Below are 22009 nucleotides of genomic sequence, written 5' to 3' on the forward strand. Positions count from 1 at the left end.
ATCAGAGTAGGTCTCTGGATCTGAATTACTAATTTTAAATTTCCATTACTCTGAACCCGCTTTCTCTCTCTAAAATCTTTCAGAGAAAGAGAAAGCTGATGAAACTCTTTGCCGTCCGGATTTCTTCCGGCTTCTGTTGCCCGATTAGTCGGGTTTTATCGTCTGGCATCGACCGAATTCCATATCGGTGATGGCCGGCTTTAGTCCGGCATCGACCGAGTTCCATGGCGGTGATGGCCGGCTTCCTTTTTTCTTCTCCGGCGTAGTCCGGTTTTGTTATTCGGTGTTGGTGTTATCGTTTTAAGCGATTTTTCGTTTAAAGATGGCTCTTCTCCGACTCGTTTCGGTTTAGACATGCGGTTTACAGCAAATTTCAAGGATAGTTGCGATTAAAGTTGAAGAAAAGAAGAATTTTCCTTCGCGTATTTTAATTTCCTTTTAGCCGTAATCTCAAATTTCGGAGCTTTGATTCATCATACAAGAAGTTTGATCGGTGAGAAACAAAGGAATCAATAGTCGAATTTCAGTTTTCGATGATGATTTAGCGGAAGTTGTTGTCGGGAAAGCTTTAGATTTTTCATCCAATACGTGTGTTTGTTGTTACCACTTGTTGACACGTGTATTTGTGTGAGAACAATGATAACTTTCTTCATCCTTAAGTTATGTAACTGTATGGACTTTTATGGGCTGTAATGTAACCAAGCATGTTATGAATAAAGTTTACACTTACGAGAAAAAAAAAAAAAAAAAAGGTCTCTGGATCTCTCGTAACTCTCTCTTCTTTCTTTGTTTTTCGAAACTATTGATTCCTTAAGGTTTGGTTTCCTGATCTGGATCTAATCTGTTTCAGAAATTAACTGTCAAATGGGTTTTTGTTTGAATTTTCTGTGAACCTAATGTTCTTTGGTTTCATAGTGTGAAAATTGCAAAGTTTCTTAGAATAGTTCATCTCTTTTGTCAATGTTTCAGAAACCTATTTCATGTTCTTTGGTTTCATGTAATCACCATTTTGTTTGTGAATTTCTACTTTGGTATTGAAGAACTTGATCTTAACATCATAACATTTGTATTTTCAGATCCAATAATAAGTTCAACAATATGACACAATTGTGAATTGATGCAGTATAAGCTACATTGAAGTATGGGATCCGTATCGCTAAAGATTGGCGATGGAAGCGCAAGATTCAAGCGATCAACGCTTTTTTCTTCCGCCATCAACCTCCTTATGCTTTTCTCTATAGTCACTACAAATCTCTTTGCATTATACGCCTTCTCGTCTCGGTCCCAATCCCACACGCCACATCCTCTTCATTCCAACAATGTCTCTTTGGTTTCTCAACATCTATCACTCATCCTCAGAGAAATCGATTCGTCCCACCGTACACTCTCTCTAATGGAGAAACAAATGATTGGTTTTGAATCTCTCGATCTTTCACATCAAGAAGTTCCACAAGAGCTTAAACTTTTCCTCCAACAACATCAGCTTCCTCTTGGTAAAGATTCTCGTACTGGTATCACACATATGGTTGCATCTGTTGGACATTCCTGTGAAATGTCTCTAGATTTGTTATCTCAGTATATGTCGTACAATGTGTTTGAAAAGTGTCCGGATGATTGGAGCCTAGCACAGAAGTTGATTCTCCGTGCTTGTGAACCGTTGCCACGCCGTCGTTGTTTGGCTAAAACAGTACAGAAGACGGGTCTCGCTTGGTTTCCTGATTCTTTGTGGAGACCAGTTAGTAACAGTAGTGTTAACTGGAGCGGTCTTGGCTGCAAAAGTTTCGAATGCTTGAAAGCTAAGAAACTGAGCCGGAATTGTGTTGGTTGCTTTGATCTAGCTACTAGTCATGAGAAAGACAGGTTTGTTAAGGTTAAAGGGAAGACTGATTTCTTGATAGATGATGTTTTGGGTTTAAGCGATGGGAAAATCCGAATCGGGTTTGATATTAGCAGTGGATCAGGTACATTTGCTGCTAGAATGGCTGAAAAGAATGTGAATATAATCAGTAACACATTGAATATAGATGCTCCTTTCAGTGAATTCATAGCTGCGCGAGGGGTTTTTCCGTTGTTCATTAGTTTGGATCAGAGATTACCGTTCTACGACAATGTTTTCGATCTCATTCACGGTTCCAACGGATTGGATTTAGCGGCTAGTAATAAACCCGAGAAGCTGGAGTTCTTGATGTTTGATCTTGATCGGATCTTGAAACCCGGTGGATTGTTCTGGTTAGACAATTTCCATTGCGGTAATGATGAGAAGAAGAGAGTTCTTACACGTTTGATAGAGCGGTTTGGGTATAAGAAGTTAAAATGGGTTGTTGGAGAGAAAACTGATGTAGAGGTTTATCTCTCGGCTGTTCTGCAGAAGCCTGCCAGGATTTGATTGATTTTTGTTGCTTTTAAATCAAGATTTTGATATTTTCTTACGTTATAAATTTTTTTATAAGTGTGAATTTGTATTTTGGGGTTTTGTCTGATCATGTATGATAGACAGTTGTGCTGTATGTTTGTGCCAACATCATTTAAACCTGATTCTCAAGCGATCTCTTATATTTGAAATTTTGCTTTCTGTGTGAATGCAGACTTTGTAAAGTATGGTCGACACCTTTGACAACATCAGGGAATGATCTCCCATAAGCTGCAATTACATAAATGTGCTTGAAACAAATTAGCCAAACGGTACAATCCTACAATATGAGACAATCAAATTATCAATCCTACAACATGAGGATCTTTCTTTTCTACTACCTTAAGACGAGGAGAGATCGGGTTCTTGAAGAACGACTGCGACAACCATACCGATAACTAATGGAAACGGGACTAAAGCAAGTTTCCTCTCATGAGCACAATATAGGAACGAACAAGAACTTAACGAAACTGCTAAACAAAACTTCTACTATACATTTTTGCAACACTTTTTGGGGTCCCTAATCGGGTCGGGTAATTTATGATTTTTGACCCGGAATTTTGTTGATTTTGACCCGGAATTAAGTCTCTCGGATCATACCTTATTTGTGATTTTGACCCAAATTTTCTCAGTCGTAACTTCCTTAATTGACACTCCTTACATTCAAGGTAAAAAGCATTTAGTTTCTCCTAATTAATACTCCCTATATTCAAGGTAAGATTTTTCGTGATGAGGAGAGTAATAATGACGATTAAATGCTAACAATAAACCATAAAATCAAAATCAAATATTCATTTTATATATAAGTTAAAAAGAAAATCGAGATAATATATCATATAGAAACTAATTATACACCTATACTTGGCATATTCCTTACCTAAACTCTAATTCCTTTACATTTTTCCGTAATTGTGATATTTTTTTTAAGATTGTATACTTGCTCAACAAGATTTTTACTACTACCTCACACATATCCCTATTATCTTCTTAAATCACTATAAATACCTTTCATTCACAGCAACTAAAAGCACCAAATCCGAAAAAGAAACTATAGTATTTTTATTAGAAATCAGAGAAGGAGTTTATTTTGTTTTGTGTGCCGGATTTCAAAAAAAGTATTGAAAATTCTTATTGTCAACAAAGAAAACAAGATTGAAAGATAAAGAATTGATGTGGTGTTCAAAAAGGTTTCAGAATTTGGATGAACTGAGAGAATTATTGAACACAACTTATTCTTTAAAGGTACATTTACTTTAGCTTTGTTTCTTGCCTTTTGAAATTATGTACATATCGTACTTAAAACATGTTTCATTTTTCCTATGTAGGTAAGTCATCACAAAGGCAATGTTGAGAAAGAAACTGATTTTGAGTTTAGTATACCTACCCAAGTATCATCTTTATGTCTATTATTGAATCTATGTTATTCTATGGATTTTCAAATTCATTATTAAAAATTTTGATTTACGATGTAATTTCATAAGGAGAGTAAAATAGCTTGGGGAGTCCTTACCTCTCCAAAAAAGGAATGAGGCTTGGTAGTGAGAATCTACTGGATTGGAATCAAACATGTTCCCTCAAGCTTTTGCTGATGTTTCTGTTCAAAACAGAGCCAGTTTGGTCAGCTTGGATTCATCAAAATTTAATCAAAGACAAAAACTTTTGGAATATTAAGTCATCTCAGAGTCAAACGTGGACATTCAAAAACCTAATAAAGTTGTTGGAGACTATATCAAAATGGTTTATAATCATACATGACAATAGTCATTCTATTCGATTCTGGAAAGATCCTTGGACTCCTTTTGGCCTTTTGGGCCTATGTGGGATGAGATAAATTAGTCTGGATCAAAAGAACAATACCTAAGCATTGAACTCTAACGTGGCTATTTGTTCTCAATCGATGCTCGACTAGGGATCATCTTCTCTCTTGGAGATTACCTGTAGACCCTTCGTGTCTTCTCTGCAATCAATGTCCGTAATCCAGAAACCATATCTTCTTTGCTTGCAACTCTCAATCTATCTTGGGGACCTCTTTCCTCAGCAATTTTGCGTCAACCGAACTACTTTCTCTTGGAATAATCTACTCTTAATTTATCTTTTCTAAAGAGAAAAAAACAATAAATACCATCATAATATTCATTCCTCATCGGACTCGGTCATTCACATCAATTTGGTAACAGTGAAGAATAAGATCTCAGCTTTTCATCAACAGAATCAGACATTAGCAAGTTCGATAACGCAACTTTGGTTTTCTCGCCAATGACGTTCTCCATCATTTCATCATGGGCTTTTATTACTAATATGGGCTTCTTACATTGGTTGGATTTTATTCTAAGATACGTTTTGGGCCCAAAAAAACAATTGTAATACTATGCAAAGTTTCGAGGTCTCTAAAGCGTGAGATGTTGTGATCCGTGGAACCCATTATAAAACACAATAAATACAAAATAAAAAAATCTGTTTGTTTAAGGCAAATCATCATTTCTCTACTTAATCTTATTTCCAAAATTATGTAGTAGTCACTAGCCAGAGTTTTCAGATTTTATATTTCTAACTTTATACATTTAATTAGACATAATAACAAATAATGTACTTATACATCCAACAAACTATAATATTCTTTATTAAAAATATTCCAAATATATTTAACTGCGACAATCTTAATAAATATCAAAGAAACTCAATCCATATCCTATAATATATACAAAACCATAAATATTAAAATAACATAATTAATAAAAAAATAATCCCACGGTGTATAGCGGGTTAAATCCTAGAGGTGATGTTTATACCATCTGAAAGCAAACTTTTTAATTGACTCGAATTATATGTCTTTTAAATAAAAGTATTATTAAAAATAAAAATAACAAAATGATGTAATTTCACGAGATAGGATTATATGGTGGAACGGATTTGGATCGAATATTAATATAGAACAGTATACCACGAGTGAAATCCTAGAATTAAAAAATTAAAATACAATTATACAATCTTATACACTAATCAAAGCAAATACAACTTAAAATTTCCATTTTTTAGTTACAACACATATGACTCGCGGTGTACAACAAAAAATATTATACACAACAATATCATCAGTTTATAAAAAAAGAAAAAAAAAATAAATATATCAAATAATTAACCCGCGGTGTACCGCGGGTCATATACTAGTAAAGGTACAAAATCTTTATTATTCTTAGAGTAGCTTAACGTGAACTGCTAAACAAACCGAACCGTACCTAACCGAAATAAATGGTTTGGTTTGGTTATGGTTTTGTATAAAAACCCATTTGGTTGTAATTTTTATTTAAGTTTCGGTTTAGGTTTGGTTTGGTTAAAAACCGTAAAACCGAACGGTTTTTTTGGTTTTTTTATTAAAGTTAAAAATAATTGTATATATATATATATAATGTCCATTTGATAATATCATATCTATCGAACTATCGAAAAACAAAACCCTAACCCTAACCTAAACTAAAATTCTATATAAATCACATGCCGTCATTGACTCTTTGTTCTTAAATTCTATATAAATCACATGTCCCAATATTAGCAGAATTGGCCAGGGATGTGCTTGCATTTCCTGTTTCGAATGTTTCATCGAAATCTGTTTTTAGCACCGGAGATCGCATCTTAGACCCATATAGGAGTTCATTCACTAACTCCTTTTATTGCAGAATTGGCTTAAAACATCATCTTATTATTCTGATGCATGTGTTGACATTGGGAAAATGCTAGAAGAACCTGAATATATGGAGTCTTTACACGAAGGTATGTATTCAATATTCATGATTCTCTTATGGGTTTAAACTTTCAACTACATTGAAAAATATTTTACATCTTATATATAAATATATATATATATATATATATCACTGGATCTCATGTTCTTTTATTTTGTTTTGTCTATCAGAGATTAATAGGCAGCTTGAAGAGGCCAATCGTGGCTAATGAGTGATATCACTGAGTGATGACGATGATACAAATTATTTCTGAATTTTGTTTTCTATAGCTTATTAGCTTTCTAATTTTTACAAGTTTGAATTTAAATTTAGGATTTGGGTTTACAAACTAGATTTTGATTTTATTTATGCATCAAACTTATATTTTTTTTGGTAAAAACATGAAAAAACCGGAACCAAACCGGAACCGATCCGAACCAAAATACATATGGTTTTTAAATGGTTTTAATTTTTCTAAAATCAAAAAACTGTAAAACCGTTAAAACCGAACCGTAAGAAAACCGAATTTCATATGGTTTTTATATGGTTTCACTTTTTTTAAAACCGAAAAACCGTAATACCGAAAAAACCGAACCGAAACCAAACCGAAAAACCGAACGCCTAGCCCTAAACAAAACTTAGAGAAATCAACAATTAACGAAAGATTTTTAATTTACATGGTTAATGATAAGTATATATGCCTAAACTATATTAATTGATACTCCCTCCGTTTCATAATATAAGTCGTTTTAGGTCAAAGCACGTTGATTAAGAAGATCTACTTTTAAAAAGTTCAACCAATCATAAAAGATACTGTATAATATAAATAATCATAATATATTAAAATAATATATAATTTGCATCGAAACTCGAAAACGACTTATATTGTGAAACAAAAAAACTTTTTCCAAAACGCCTTATATTATGAAACGGAGGGAGTATTAGATTAATTTTCCTTACACATATATGTTTTTAACATTTTTTATTTTCTTTAAAAAAATTGGGAGGGAGGGACTGGAGCGACTAGCGAGCGTAGTAGCTTGGGCGATTGTGCAATGGCCAAGGACAATAATCTGTTGAGCTTGGTTCACGAACTCCGTGAACGGGTGGCCGCATCCGCCTCCACTCCGGCTAACAACCTCCGTCACTCTTCCGGAGACGAAGAAGATGCTCTAGAGATTCGATTTCGGGATGTCATCCCTAATCTTTTGAATACCTTCGTTGTACCTTCTCTCGGTAATTACTGTCTCTCTTGTTGGATTTTGCTGGAATTGAACCTAGGGTTGATTGGTTTTTCGATTTTCTCTCCAATTTTGTCAGGCAACGGGAGGGAAGTTACAGCTGTTCTGAAGCTTGTTGGTCACACAGCAAGGAACATTCCAGGAGTCTTCTATCACGGAAACCCTAGTGCTATCCTCCCTGTCATTGCTCGTATTATTCCCTTCTTTGCACAACCAGAATTTGTGTAAGTGTTGCAGAACCAGATTAGGTAGGTGTCACTCTTCAACAGTTTTTGCTCTAATGCTGCTTTCTTTTGTAAATCATTTCACGCAGTCCTGGGCATGGAGTATTACTTGAAACTGTTGCCTCTCTCTTAATGTTGCTCCGTTCCAACTCACGGAAGGCATACCGGATGTTCTTCCATGACGCTTTGCAGGCCATTCAAGGTTGTTTCAAAAACTGGCTCCCTGAATGTTAATTATGGTTCCAAAATTCTTCAACTTATACTGAACTTTCTATGTGTCCAGATTTGCAACGTATTGCATCACTTCACTCAAATGAACCGGAAATTGCTGAATCTCACACTCTATTTAGGTGTTTCTGTATGTCCTTTTCTGGAATCTGGGGTGATTCTTGTCATCTCTGTGATCTGCCAGATGCTAATAAGCCCAGAGATGGGGATGGTCTTGTGTTGAACTTATTGGGAGCCAACCGATGGCAACCTTTTGCTACTTGTATCCTTAAACTCATCTGTAATTGCTTAACTGATGGGACACTCTACGTCCAGGGTCTCATCCATACATCATTTGTTCAGGCGGCTTGTTCTCTAGTATGCTGTGGTGGCGCAGATGTGCAGATGGTGAGTTACTTTTTATTCAACAGCTTCTGATTTTGGTTTATCTGATCGGTTAGTACTGTCACTGCTGCATTTAATTTTCTTTGAAGATGTGATGAATTTTGGGACATTGATCTGACATCTGATTTTTATATGGAAGGCATGCTTTGAATTTGCTACTCTTGTCGGATCAATCCTTACTTTCAACATCCTCCCGCATGTGGGCCTAATACAGTCAATCATCCTCCTTTTAAGTGCAGATGAAGAAGGACTTCCTGTGTACAGGTGTGTTCCCACATGTCAAAGCACAGCTCTTTTGTTTTATTTTGACATGATTGTGAATATTATTAATTAAGTTTTACTGGGTCTTTCTCTGTTTACCTTCCCCACATTAAGTGTGGAAAAAAATATGTGTTAAGTTGCTATTTTTTCCACTGGTTAGTGAATCTTCTCATATGAAGGTATCAGAATATAGATCTACCTTCACTTTGAACTTAATTTCTGGGTTTGTTCAACAGGAATACGATTTATGATTCTACCATTGGACGTTTCCTTACCGCGGTATATTCCAGCTGTTCTGATGTCGCTGTCAAACTAACTGCAGAAAGTTTAGTGTTGGTTTTCTCTCGTGCTTTACAGAGAACAAAAAGTGAAGAGCTTAAGGTATATTTGGATCTGTTTCTACTCATACAAATGTTACACTCCAATGAATGTCTGATCAGTTCTTTTTATTTCCTTTCCGCTGCTGCTCTTTCAACAACATTATGGGAAATCATATCGGGAATTTATGTATGTAGGCTTCCTTGTGCAGTGCGTATGTGCGGATTGTGAAATCTTGTCCTCCTTGTATGTGGAAGTTACACTGTCTTCTAGAGTTGCTTCATCTTTCAGAACCTTGTTTTCAATTGATAGAATGTTTTAAAGCAGTTCTTATGGTTCTTGGACCTGGGTATGTTCGAGGTGAGACAACCAAATGTGGTAGTTATACATCAGCAGCAAGTGATAGACCTGTCCAGGGAATTAACGCTGGAAAAAAAAGGCATATTAAGGATGAAAGTACTTACAAAAGGAAGCGCCAGAAGGTTGGTGATGATATTCCACGAGGAGTTTACTTTGCTCCTGAATTTGCCGATGAGACTGATGAAAAAGATGCTGCTAGTCTGCGTGAGATGCTTATTTCAACTGTAGAATCTTTAAAGCCTCCACCTGCTGGACCTAGTCTACGGACTGAAATTTCAATAGTGGCACTTAGCATGCTCACCAATGCATTTTGTTTCTGTCCCTGGACTGACATGACTCATCGATTGTTTCACCAGATGTATGCCTGGATTCCCTGGATAGCTAAGCAGGTAACCAGAAACTCCCCAGTCCCAATTCTTTTACTAGCGTTTTCATTTCCAGTTTTGTTTTTGAAAGATTCGTATGTAGGTTGAGGAAAAAAATCATATCATGTTCGATATGTCTATTTACTTGGAAGGAATTCACAATCTGCTGCTCGTTGGTAACTCTCCTTGTCCATGAAGTCTTGACATGTTTTTCAATGCCAAATAATGTGTTGGATCTCTTGCTTTATAACAGTTTTGGATTTATCATCTGTTAATGTATTCCCCTTTAATCAGATTTGGATCCACAGTATGAATATACAAGTAAAGGGAATGATCTGGTTGCCATACAATTCCTGCTGAAGCTTCCTTGGACGCACTTCATGCTGTTTAAGAAGCCTAGCTCTCTAGTAAAGTCTAAGTGTTTATCTGTGGGGATATGGACAAAGCTTGGTTTACAAGACGGGAGTGATTTTGATATCTTCAGTTGGTCTCTTTCTGATGATTTTGAACAAGTGCAAGCTGTCGCTGCTATCTACATGCCACTCAAAGTTCTTTTCTCTGGTCTTCGTGCCCTTCTTCATATGTTCCCAAAGCTGGAGTAAGTTGATGTAAAAAAAATGACATATAATCTAAGTTCATTTCGCTGTTTCTGCTCAAAAATCCTTTTAAAGGTTCTCCTAAAGACATAGTTTGACTGTTTTTTTGTCCTACATTCATAGGCATTTGTTGGAAGAAAAGCAATTGATGGTTAAGAAGACCATTCCTCAGTCACTTGGCTTCTTATCTTGTCTTTATGGATCAAGTACTACTGGCTCAGAGAAAACTGCATGCCATTTATTCCTACATGAAGATTTAAAGAAAGATGAGACTCTGAATTCTCTACTTCAAGGGTTCCGATGTTCAAAGTGTGATAAATTTATCGAAAGCGAAGATGAAAAGCATTTCAGAATCATAGAGACTCCAGAAATGGTGAGATTGGAAATGGATCATCATCGTGATTACTTTAACCTTCAATCCTTATATTTTAATCTTCTCTATGACGAGTCTTCTGAAGAGACTCAGCTAGCCTGCGTAGAAGTAATAAGGAGAATTCTTGGCCACACAGCCCCAGATATTCTGGTAAGAACAAGGTCTCAATGGATAAGATGCCTTGAATACCTGTTAGTTCATGTAAATACAGGTGTAAGGGAAGCATTCTGTGCTCAGGTTGGTATCTTCGTACAGCATCCTATTGTGAGCTGTTTGTTTCTTGGTGAAGATGCTACGGAGAAAAGTTGCGAAAGAAATTTTTTTAATTTGATTGAGCATTCTCTAGCAACAGCTAAGGATCTTCTTGTCATCCAGACTCTATTGGAAACGATAGCTGAAGTTATGGTAGCTGTTGATGTTACCAGTGAGCTTTTCTTGTTTTGTCTTTTCCTGCTGATTGATCAGCTTGATCATCCAAACTTGATCGTCCGAATAAATGCGTCAAGGTTAATAAATCGGTCATGCTACATCCACGTGAAAGGGGGATTTGCAACTCTACTTTCCAGAGCTGGTCATATTAAAAATGAGTTGTTTGATAATCTATCTGTCAGGCTGACCAACCGTCCTAATGTGGTAAGAGAATTTGCAGAAGCTGTTTTGGGTGTTGAAACTGAAGAACTTGTGAGGAAAATGGTCCCTGTTGTTCTTCCTAAGCTCTTGGTGTATTGGCAGGAAAATGCTCAAGCAGCCAATACCTTGAACGAACTGGCTAAGTTATTAGACACAGATGTGGTACCTCTAATAGTAAATTGGCTACCCAGAGTTCTTGCATTTGCTTTGAATCAAAAAGAGGACAAGAATATGCTCTCAGTTTTGCAATTGTATCACTCACAGATTGGTTCTGACAACAAAGAAATTTTTGCTGCTGCATTACCTGCACTCTTAGATGAGCTTATATGCTTTGTGGACATTGCTGATACACCTGAGACAGATAGACGGTATGTACTCGCATAACTTCGTACTTTTTGAGCAGAAATTTGTAGTTGGAAATAGCATGAAAGTTTTCTAAATTTTTCTTTTGTTAAAATTCTTTTGTATGCGTGTTTATTTTTCTTTCTTGTGCTCATTCATATTTACATGTCAACAGAAATTGCTAGAGGTCGTTTTGTTTTTTAAAGCTGCAAGAGGAAAATGCATTCATCAGTTTAAACAAATAACTGAACGTCCTGGTGCTTGTTTGTTTTTTATGACGTTTGATTTCACTATTTTGCTTATGCAGGCTACAGAGACTGCCTGATGCAATAAAGAAGATCTCAAAAGTCTTAACAAATGCCGAAGATCTTCCTGGATTCTTACAAAACCATTTTGTTGGACTCCTAAACAGTATTGACAGAAAAATGCTTCATGCAGATGATATTTTTCTTCAAAAACAAGCACTGAAGCGTATTAAGCTGCTCATTGAGATGATGGGCCATTATCTCAGCACATATGTTCCTAAGCTTATGGTTCTCCTTATGCATGCCATTGACAAAGATGCACTTCAGAGCGAGGGTCTCTTGGTCTTGCATTTTTTTACAAGAAAGTTGGCTGATGTATCGCCATCTAGCATAAAGTATGTGATTTCTCAGGTTTTTGCGGCACTCATCCCCTTCTTAGAGAGAGAGAAGGATGGTCCCCATGTATATTTAGATGAAGTGGTGAAAATTCTTGAAGAACTTGTTTTGAAGAATAGAGATATAGTAAAGCAGCATATTTGTGAGTTTCCCCTCTTACCTAGCATACCATCTTTAGGAAAATTAAACAATGCTATTCAAGAAGCACGTGGATTAATGAGCCTGAAGGATCAATTGCGGGATATTGTAAATGGTATGAAACACGAGAACCTGAATGTTAGATACATGGTGGCATGTGAGCTAAGCAAATTGTTGTATCACAGAAATGAAGATGTTGCTGCACTGATTGCCGGTGAACTTGTCTCAGACATGGAGATCTTGAGCTCTTTAATCACATATTTACTACAGGGGTGTGCAGAAGAATCTCGAACTACAGTGGGTCAGAGGTTGAAGTTAGTCTGTGCAGATTGTCTTGGAGCAATAGGTGCTATTGACCCTGCCAAAGTGAGAGTTGCTTCATGCAGTCGTTTTAAAATCCAATGCTCAGATGATGATCTTATCTTTGAGCTCATTCACAAACACTTGGCAAGAGCTTTTAGAGCTGCACAGGATACAATCATACAAGACTCAGCTGCTCTGGCCATACAGGAATTACTAAAGATTGCTGGTTGTGAGCCATCATTAGCTGGGAATGTTGTTGTGTTGACCCCCCAGGAGCATGTACAAGTCAATGTATCTGGTTCTAGAAGATGTGGAGGTAACAATGAAGTGAAGGATAGGGGACAAAAACTATGGGATCGGTTCTCAAACTATGTTAAAGAACTAATAGCTCCCTGCTTGACTTCAAGGTTTCAGCTTCCAAATGTGTCTGACCCTGGATCAGCTGGACCAATTTATCGGCCTTGTATGTCATTCAGAAGGTGGCTATCCTACTGGATAAGGAAATTGACAGCACTTGCAACTGGATCCCGTGTAAGCATATTTGCTGCTTGCCGAGGCATAGTGCGTCACGATATGCAGACAGCTACTTATCTCTTACCATATTTAGTTCTGGATGTTGTTTGCCATGGGACTGAGGCAGCACGGCTTAGCATTTCTGAAGAGATCCTTTCTGTTCTTGATGCTGCTGCATCAGAAAATAGTGGAGTGACAATAAATAGCTTTGGTGTTGGTCAGAGTGAAGTTTGTGTTCAAGCTGTTTTCACGCTTCTTGATAACCTTGGGCAATGGGTTGACGATGTGAAGCAGGGAGTAGCACTCTCATCGTCTATGCAGTCATCAGGTGGTAGGCAAGTAGCACCCAAATCGAAAGACCAGGTTTCAACCGCAACAACAGAACAGGATCATCTTCTTGTACAATGTAAATATGTGTTGGAGCTTTTGCTTGCTGTTCCCAAAGTGACCCTTGCTAGGGCATCTTTCAGGTGTCAAGCTTATGCCAGGTCATTGATGTACCTTGAATCCCATGTACGTGGAAAGTCAGGCTCCTTAAATCCCGCAGCTGAGAAGACAGGCATCTTTGAAAGTGCTGATGTTTCTTCTCTGATGGGAATATACAGCTGCCTTGACGAGCCTGATGGTCTTTCGGGCTTTGCAAGTTTAAGCAAATCATTAAATTTGCAAGACCAATTGTTGATAGATAAGAAATCTGGTAACTGGGCAGAAGTTTTTACCGCATGTGAACAAGCCCTTCAGATGGAACCAACATCAGTTCAAAGACATTCAGATGTTCTTAATTGCTTACTTAACATGTGCCACCATCAGACAATGGTCACTCATGTTGACGGACTAATTTCCAGAGTACCTGAGTACAAGAAAACGTGGTGCACACAAGGTGTACAAGCTGCATGGAGACTCGGAAAGTGGGACTTGATGGATGAGTATCTTGATGGAGCTGATGAAGAAGGTTTACTATTCAGTAGCTCAGACAGCAATGCCTCATTCGATAGAGATGTAGCAAAGATTCTTCAAGCAATGATGAAGAAGGATCAATACTCTGTAGCTGAGAGAATAGCTATTTCCAAACAAGCTCTCATTGCTCCTCTAGCTGCTGCAGGCATGGACTCGTATACACGAGCTTATCCTTTTGTTGTCAAACTTCACTTGCTAAGAGAGCTAGAGGACTTCCAGGCGGTTCTTAATGGGGATTCATATTTGGAGAAATCATTTAGTACAAGTGATCAGGTGTTTTCGAAAGCAGTAGATAACTGGGAGAACCGGCTCAGATTTACTCAATCATCATTATGGACAAGGGAACCTCTCTTAGCTTTCCGAAGACTCGTCTTTGGTGCCTCTGGGCTTGGTGCTCAAGTTGGGAACTGTTGGCTTCAATATGCAAAGCTTTGCCGTTTGGCTGGTCACTATGAGACAGCTCACAGGGCAATTTTGGAAGCTCAGGCTTCTGGTGCACCTAATGTTCACATGGAAAAGGCGAAACTTCTTTGGATCACTAAGCGTTCAGACAGTGCAATCATAGAGCTACAACAATCTCTCCTGAATATGCCTGAGGGTGTTGTTGACTCCACTGTAATTTCTTCGATCAATAGCTTACTGATGGCTCCCCCAAATCCAGAGCCAACAGTTCGTAACACACAATCTTTCAAAGAAAAAAAAGATGTCGCAAAGACTCTTCTTTTGTATTCCAAATGGATCCATCACAGTGGGCAGAAACAAAAGAAAGATGTTTTAAATCTTTATACCCAAGTCAAGGAATTGCTGCCCTGGGAGAAGGGATATTTCCATTTGGCTAAGTATTATGATGAACTATATGTTGATGCAAGAAAGTGTGAACAAGAGAGCTCTGTATTGAGCTCTGCAGGCAGTAAAAAAGGATCTGTCTCGTCGAACTTAAGCACTGAGAAAGCAGGGTGGGATTATCTATTTAAGGGAATGTACTTCTATGCTAAGGCACTTCACAGTGGGCACAAGAATCTTTTTCAAGCACTTCCGAGGTTGTTAACACTATGGTTTGACTTTGGTACTATCTATAAAACAAGTGGCTCAGTAGGAAATAAGGAATTGAAAAGTACTCATATGAAGGTGGTGATTATGGACTGTTTCTCATAGCTGTTTTTCTATTTAATACTTCTCGTATTTCGTATATAATTTTTTCTTTTCTTTTGGCAGATAATGAGTTTAATGAGGGGCTGCTTAAAGGATCTGCCAACTTATCAATGGTTAACTGTATTGCCTCAGTTGGTTTCTCGAATCTGTCACCAGAATGGGGATACGGTACTAATGGTTAAGAATATCATCACTTCTGTTCTACATCAATTTCCTCAGCAAGGCCTCTGGATTATGGCAGCTGTTTCAAAATCTACTGTTCCTGCTAGAAGGGAAGCAGCTGCAGAAATCATACAAGGTGCACGAAAAGGTTTTAACCAAAGTGACAGAGGCCACAATTTGTTCATTCAGTTTGCTAGTGTGACTGATCATTTCATTAAACTATGCTTCCATGGAGGACAACCAAGATCCAAGGTTATCAATATAGCGACTGAATTCAGTGCCTTGAAAAGAATGATGCCGCTGGATATCATCATGCCAATTCAACAATCTCTTACCATTAGCCTACCAGCATTCGATATGAACAACAATGAAGGACACTCTGCCAGTGTCTTTTCCGGTTCAGATCTACCAACTATTTCTGGTATAGCCGATGAAGCCGAGATACTTTCTTCCCTTCAGCGGCCAAAGAAGGTATGCTTTTCATTTTTCATTGATTGAAAGCGTCAACCTAATTCCATATGATTTTCTGCTCTGTTCTCTGCTTATATCTCCTTTTATATGTCTCCCAATATGCATTATACCATGGCATAAAATCATTTTATCTTCGAGAACCAGTCCTGCAATATGCATGTCTAATAGATTATATTTTTTATATTTAGATCATTCTGCTGGGAAATGATGGTATTGAGTATCCATTCCTCTGCAAGCCCAAGGATGATCTCAGGAAAGATGCTCGGATGATGGAATTTACTGCGATGATAAACCGCTTACTATCCAAATATCCCGAAAGCAGACGAAGGAAGCTATATATCCGCACCTTCGCAGTAGCTCCTCTGACTGAGGACTGTGGTCTGGTCGAGTGGGTTCCACATACACGTGGACTCCGCCATATTCTACAAGATATATACATTTCATGTGGGAGGTTTGATCGGCAGAAAACAAATCCTCAAATTAAAAGAATATATGATCAATGTGCTGTTAAAAAGGAGTATGAGATGCTGAAGACCAAAATCCTCCCTATGTTCCCTCCGGTTTTCCATAAATGGTTCTTGACAACGTTTTCTGAACCAGCTGCTTGGTTTAGGTCACGTGTAGCTTATGCTCACACCACAGCAGTTTGGTCCATGGTTGGGCACATTGTTGGACTTGGTGACCGTCATGGAGAAAATATTCTCTTTGATTCTACTTCAGGTGATTGTGTTCATGTAGACTTCAGTTGCTTATTTGACAAAGGCTTACAACTGGAGAAGCCTGAGTTGGTGCCATTCAGATTGACCCAGGCAAGAAACTGCAAGATCGTTTGTGTGTGTTCTGTTGGTATTTTGTTTTCATTTGTCATAATAATGAATTGTTATTTTCCAAACCACAGAACATGATTGATGGTTTGGGCATCACTGGATATGAGGGCATCTTCATGAGGGTATGTGAAATCACTCTCACAGTGTTGAGGACACATAGGGAGACGTTGATGAGCATCCTGGAGACATTCATCCATGATCCTCTTGTGGAGTGGACAAAATCACACAAATCAAGCGGAGTAGAAGTTCAAAACCCACATGCTCAGGTTTGCATAATCATCTAATGATTCTCTTTCATGCCAGTTCATTTACCCTTTTTTTGCTAATTGCTTGAGACAACCACATGATTTGGCAATCACAGCGGGCCATAAGCAGCATTGAAGCCCGGCTGCAGGGCGTGGTTGTTGGTGTTCCGCTACCGGTAGAAGGTCAGGCTCGCCGGTTGATTGCCGATGCAGTCTCACTTGAAAATCTTGGGAAGATGTACATCTGGTGGATGCCCTGGTTCTGATGAAAATCTCTGAACACCCGCTGTTGTTGAGTTCACACTACACCAGTTTTCATGATGCCACTTTATGTTAATACAGTAAGTTGACTTGCAGATAACACTATCCTATGAAAACATGGATGGCTACAAATCTTTTTGACATGCAGATGTTACGTGTATCATTGGCTCCTTGTGCCACAAAATTCCTTTCGAATTTGAAGCTAAAACAGTAGATAAGCCAGGTCTCGCACTGTTTCCTGATTCTTTGTGGAGACCAGTTAGTAACAATAGTGTTAACTGTAACGGTCTTGGCTGCAAAAGTTTTGAATGCTTGAAAGGTAAGAAACTAAGCCGGGATTGTGTTGGTTGCTTTGATCTAGCTGCTACTCATGAGAAAGATAGGTTTGTTAAGGTTAAAGGTGAAGACTGATTTCTTGATAGGCCATGGGAAAATCCGAATCAGGTTCGATATTAGCAGTGGATCAGGTATATTTGCTGCTAGAATGGCTGAAAAGAATGTGAATATAATCAGTAATACATTGAATAAAGATGCTTCTTTCAGCGAATTCGTAGCTGCGCGAGGGATTTTTCCGTTGTTCTTGAGTTTGGATCAGAGATTACCGTTCTATGACAATGTTTTTGATCTCATACATGCTAATGCTTCTAATGGATTGGATATAGGGGCTAGAATAAACCCGAGAAGCTGGAGTTCTTGAAGTTTGATCTTGATCGGATCTTGAAACCCGGTGGATTGTTCTGGTTAGACAATTTCTATTGCGGTAATGATGAGAAGAAGAGAGTTCTTATGCGTTTGATAGAGTGGTTTGGGTATAAGAAGCTGAAATGGGTTGTTGGAGAGAACTGATGCAGAGGTTTATCTCTCGGCTGTTCTGCAGAAGCCTATCATCATTTGATAAAAAAAAATTCTTTTTTGTATCAACATTTTGATCTTTTCATAGGTTATAAAATTTTGAGCTCATTACATTTTTAAAAATATTGATTCCAAAGGACAATTAAAAGTGTGAATTTGTATTTTGAGGTTTTGTCTGATCCTGTATGATAGTTCTCGCTGTATGTTTGTTTCATTGTTTGTAGGATTGTGTGTAATTTGCTTGGTCTTGTCTTAACCGATCTGGTTTTACATCAACCGGTCTAAATTCTGCCTGCATTTGTCAAAGTTTTACAAACTCGAGTTCGCAACAGAAGTAAATTGGTCGATCTGTGGAGTTTTGAACTATCAGAATTTGACCATAGGTTTTAACTTTCAACTTTAATTGTTACAATATCATGTTTTGATATACAAAGGAGAGATTGTAAAACCACATATTTTTATTAAGACAAACCGAGACCGGTTTAGGAGACAAACAACCAAAAAAGGAAATAATATAATCTCAAAATGTGACATGAGGTTAAAAAGCTTTACTTCATTGCCTCATTAGACTTTCTAACAATAAACAAAGAAACATGTCTTTGGAGACAAAAAGTGGGATTCACCATTTATCCCTTTCAAGATTAATGCTTATTACCCAGAGAAAAGCTGATCTTCACGGGATTAGTTGACAACGTCGAGAACAAGCTTACGGGATTTGAGTACTGACCATTTCAGTCTCCTGTAATACGCAGCTTGAAGCAGAGCCAAAGACAGTAAGAATATCCATTTGAAACCCATCTGCACACACATACAACCAACGTTAACAGAAATCTAAGCGGAGATAGTTGGATAACCGAATTTAGCGACATTACAGTTTTGAATACAGAGAAACAATACGGTCTAGGTCATTTATGTCAAGTTCATGTCTCTAATATCTAGAATGTTTTAGTGTTGGTCTGGGATTAGCAGCCTAAAGACAAGTGGTGTTGTGGTCAACACAAACATGTAACTATGGGAGTTCAATCCGCTAAACCGAACCAAAGAATCTGAACATAGAAAATGGTAAGACTTTTTCTATATCGAACCAAATATCGTACCAAGCAAACCCATACTATGCGGTTTTAGTTTGGTAACAATTTTCTAAAACTGAATCTGAAAAACCAAATAACCTGAACCCAGATAGACACACACCCCTATTGCAATCTTCTATATATAGTAACGACAAAAAAATGGAATCATATCAAACAAAGAAACTTACCAATTTTCTCTCTTCCATTTCTGGTTCAGCTGCCCAGGACAAGAATGATACAACATCCTTACCCATCTGCATCATATTTTTTAGAAAAGACAAATTAAAGACTATCATTAACTCGAAGAAAGGTACAATCTGATAAAGCTCAATGGTCTGTAATTATTTTCTTAAGCAGCAGAAAACTAACCTGTGCTTCTGTTGCTGGAGTTCCATCTTCATATTCCACAGCTTCATCATTGAGCATCTTTGGCATAGCGATTGCTCCACCAGGGAAATAAGGATTGTAGTGTAACCCCTCTCTGATCTGTACCGTTAGTCCCAGGATCTTTTTTAACATCCAACAATTTGAAGTTGTAATTACAAGTCTGGTGCGAAAATAGGCGAGAAATTTACCGAAATTCCAGCTGGAGGATCACGGTAACCAGTCAACAGAGCAAAGACATAATTTTGGCCATTGTGACGTGCCTTGAAGAAAATAGCCAAGTTATTTAGATCAAAGTAGATTCATTTTCTACAAGTATACAAACTTAGAGAAAGGGCACCAAACCTTAGTAACAAGACTTAAATCAGGTGGATACGCTCCTCCATTGGCGAACCTTGCAGCTGATTCATTTGAGTATGGTTCAGGAAGCCGATCACTGAGTTTACCAGGTCTGGTGAACATCTCACCCTCATCATTTGGTCCATCAACAACCTCAATTTCAGCTGCCATTGCCTTAGCCTCTTCCTCTGTGTAGGCAACACCAACCAAGTCTCGATATGAGATCAGAGACATCGAATGGCAAGATGCACAGACTTGCTGATAAACTTGGTGACCACGACGGATCCTGCTCATAACAAATCAACAGTCAATAAGGCAGTCTCAAATTTTGTCAATTTTCAACTTTAGTGTTGCAATTTAACAATGCTGATTAAAATGTAGTTTAAACACTCACGAAGCATGGTCATATGAGCTGAGAATGCCCTCATGTGGCCAAGGGTAGTTAGGACACTCCAAACCATGTTCGGCCTCATCAGCGGATGCAACAGTAGAAAAACTCAATAATCCAGTAATACCCGCACCCATGAGAGCAAATGCTCTTAAACCAGCAGACCCAGCATCTTCATTAGCTTTCTTCGAAGACAACCATGACAATACAGGAGTTGCCTGTGATTGATTGATGATAACACAGAACAACAGTAAGAAAACAAAAAAAATGGCCAGGAAACAAGTAGGGGTAAGCTTAACGAATCAAAAGTCACTCTATAAGGAAAAATCAAAATGTCTAAGTTGTTATATTCCAAAATATCCAAAGCCACAACAATTCCATATACAATTCTTCAATGAGAAGCTCTCGGAGCAATGGATCGTATACACAGAACCAAAACAAATCCTAAGATTCTCTCTTCAAACAGATCCTAAGCTAAAATCTCAGGTAAAGAAACAGAAATTCAAAAAATATGATAAGAGGGAAAATTCTCACGACTGATTGGGAATGAAGTTTCCTTCTAAGAAGCTGCCGGATAACACCTCCTCCGACCATTTGATAAACACTTGTAACCAATCAATCTCACTGAAACAAACAGAGACGAATCTCAACCATTTGATGCCATTACATATATCAAAAAAAATGCGTAAGCCCTAGAAAAATCGATTCTCTATACAGATCCGAAGATCCAGCAAACAAAAAAATTGAAAGAAGAAATGGCAGATTCGGGTATGAGATGTGTAGAATCGAGAAAAATACTCACAGGAAAATGAAGCAACGAGATCGGCGATTGACGAACACAAGGAGGAGGAAGAAGAAGTAAACAGATACCAGAGAAAATGGATGTCTCCAGATGACGCGACTGTCACACACTACACAACACCTTTCAGATTTTTTAACTCTCATGGGCCTAATTTTGATCCATTAATAGCCCATTAAGGGCCTATCCATACACACTCAACAAAAAAGAATATCTGGAATATCTCTCATTGGAATAATTGGACCAAAATCTGAAATTTTGTGAAAATGATTGATGATATGTTGTACTTTTTAAAAATGAAGAATACATTGAGATAACTTTAGTTAATATGTTTGCGTCTCCGTGCTGGATATATATTGACATCTTTGGATCGACAAGACCCGATCTATAGTCAAGCCCTACTATATGGGATAACGCGATTTAATGGAGTCGAACTCCGGTGGGGAAGGCGGAGTCAAATAGATTTAACCACTTGACTAAAGACACATCTCCGCTGGATATATATATATATAGAATAGCTTATTTCTAAAAACTGAATTTTTATCCAGAGAAATTCTCATGTGACTCAAGCAGCCTCATTAGGTTTCCTACATATAATCATAAGTTGATTGATTATACTTGTGACTCCTTTAGTGCATAAAAGATAACTAGAAGTACGGAAATTGGATCTCAATGTTGAATGCCTCAAGGTGGCAGTAGCTTTTCATTTATAAGAGCTGAATATGAGTCGGTTTGAATGCTATGCATTTCCTTTCGTGTCTTAGAGAAACCAATTTATTCTTCTCATTACTTTATCTACAGGGACCATTCAACTTTATCAAAATTAAAAGCTATGCTAGCTAAAATCTAGTCTAAGAGCTAATAGTGATGCTTTTTATTGTTGGTATGTAGAAAAAGCATAATTATATGAGTAATTAAGTAGAATAATATAGTGATTGTTTCTACCTAAAATGAATGTTAATTGAGTTCATGGGATGAGGGGTTCCATTTTTGAGACGTTTTCCCACATATCACGAATTGTTTATCAATGCCTAATGGAGATAAGTTACCTTTAAA

General features: G+C 37.6%; 3 protein-coding genes, 2 long non-coding RNA genes and 1 pseudogene across 8 annotated transcripts; 4 read left to right on the top strand and 2 right to left on the bottom strand.

The window, feature by feature from the left end:
- Positions 1–19: 19 nt before the first annotated feature.
- LOC9304705 lies at positions 20–2570 on the top strand. Of its 4 annotated transcripts, none has more exons than XM_021019553.1 (2): positions 20–815; positions 1077–2570. In XM_021019553.1, exon 2 carries the CDS (start codon positions 1142–1144, stop codon positions 2384–2386), a length of 1245 nt encoding a protein of 414 aa, XP_020875212.1. In that variant the 5' UTR covers positions 20–815; positions 1077–1141; the 3' UTR covers positions 2387–2570. The 4 variants fall into 4 exon arrangements, with proteins under 4 accessions (XP_020875212.1, XP_002868633.1, XP_020875213.1 ...); XM_002868587.2 differs by having other exon boundaries at positions 1124–2570; XM_021019554.1 differs by having other exon boundaries at positions 751–767.
- A 796-nt stretch (positions 2571–3366) lies between these two features.
- LOC110226812 lies at positions 3367–3882 on the top strand. Its single transcript, XR_002330728.1, has 2 exons — positions 3367–3652; positions 3736–3882. It is a non-coding gene; the product is annotated as an uncharacterized LOC110226812 (long non-coding RNA).
- On the bottom strand, positions 3643–4657 carry LOC110226811. The gene is made up of 3 exons (XR_002330727.1): positions 4346–4657; positions 4162–4223; positions 3643–4004 (listed from the first exon to the last, which is right to left on the bottom strand). It is a non-coding gene; the product is annotated as an uncharacterized LOC110226811 (long non-coding RNA).
- A 2473-nt stretch (positions 4658–7130) lies between these two features.
- Positions 7131–18249, top strand: LOC9304706 (serine/threonine-protein kinase ATR). Its single transcript, XM_002868588.2, has 15 exons — positions 7131–7365; positions 7450–7594; positions 7684–7796; positions 7878–8209; positions 8346–8470; positions 8704–8848; positions 8983–9534; positions 9614–9686; positions 9805–10108; positions 10230–11477; positions 11759–15131; positions 15219–15788; positions 15977–16597; positions 16687–16881; positions 16977–18249. The coding sequence occupies exons 1-15, from the start codon at positions 7185–7187 to the stop codon at positions 17124–17126; spliced, it is 8127 nt and encodes a 2708-aa protein (XP_002868634.1). The 5' UTR covers positions 7131–7184; the 3' UTR covers positions 17127–18249.
- On the top strand, positions 17263–18245 carry LOC9304707 (annotated as a pseudogene).
- An 88-nt stretch (positions 18250–18337) lies between the features above and the next one.
- Positions 18338–21069, bottom strand: LOC9304708 (cytochrome c1 2, heme protein, mitochondrial). Its single transcript, XM_002870630.2, has 8 exons — positions 20957–21069; positions 20689–20778; positions 20161–20372; positions 19773–20052; positions 19619–19690; positions 19413–19529; positions 19232–19297; positions 18338–18771 (listed from the first exon to the last, which is right to left on the bottom strand). The coding sequence occupies exons 2-8, from the start codon at positions 20746–20748 to the stop codon at positions 18655–18657; spliced, it is 924 nt and encodes a 307-aa protein (XP_002870676.1). The 5' UTR covers positions 20749–20778; positions 20957–21069; the 3' UTR covers positions 18338–18654.
- Between the last annotated feature and the right edge of the window lie 940 nt (positions 21070–22009).

Source organism: Arabidopsis lyrata (assembly GCF_000004255.2).
Source record: "Arabidopsis lyrata subsp. lyrata unplaced genomic scaffold ARALYscaffold_7, whole genome shotgun sequence".
NCBI classification, from domain to species: domain Eukaryota; kingdom Viridiplantae; phylum Streptophyta; class Magnoliopsida; order Brassicales; family Brassicaceae; genus Arabidopsis; species Arabidopsis lyrata.

Excerpts from the sequence above, each read along its gene's own strand:
- LOC9304705 (XM_021019553.1), top strand. The coding sequence starts at position 1,142 with ATGGGATCCGTATCGCTAAAGATTGGCGATGGAAGCGCAAGATTCAAG.
- LOC9304706 (XM_002868588.2), top strand. The coding sequence starts at position 7,185 with ATGGCCAAGGACAATAATCTGTTGAGCTTGGTTCACGAACTCCGTGAA. Across the intron at positions 11,478-11,758 it reads ACACCTGAGACAGATAGACG|GCTACAGAGACTGCCTGATG; the intron begins GTATGTACTCGC and ends TTGCTTATGCAG. Across the intron at positions 16,598-16,686 it reads TGCCATTCAGATTGACCCAG|AACATGATTGATGGTTTGGG; the intron begins GCAAGAAACTGC and ends TCCAAACCACAG.
- LOC9304708 (XM_002870630.2), bottom strand. The coding sequence starts at position 20,748 with ATGGTCGGAGGAGGTGTTATCCGGCAGCTTCTTAGAAGGAAACTTCAT. Across the intron at positions 20,373-20,688 it reads AACTTCATTCCCAATCAGTC|GCAACTCCTGTATTGTCATG; the intron begins GTGAGAATTTTC and ends AATCAATCACAG. Across the intron at positions 20,053-20,160 it reads AGCTCATATGACCATGCTTC|GATCCGTCGTGGTCACCAAG; the intron begins GTGAGTGTTTAA and ends TGTTATGAGCAG.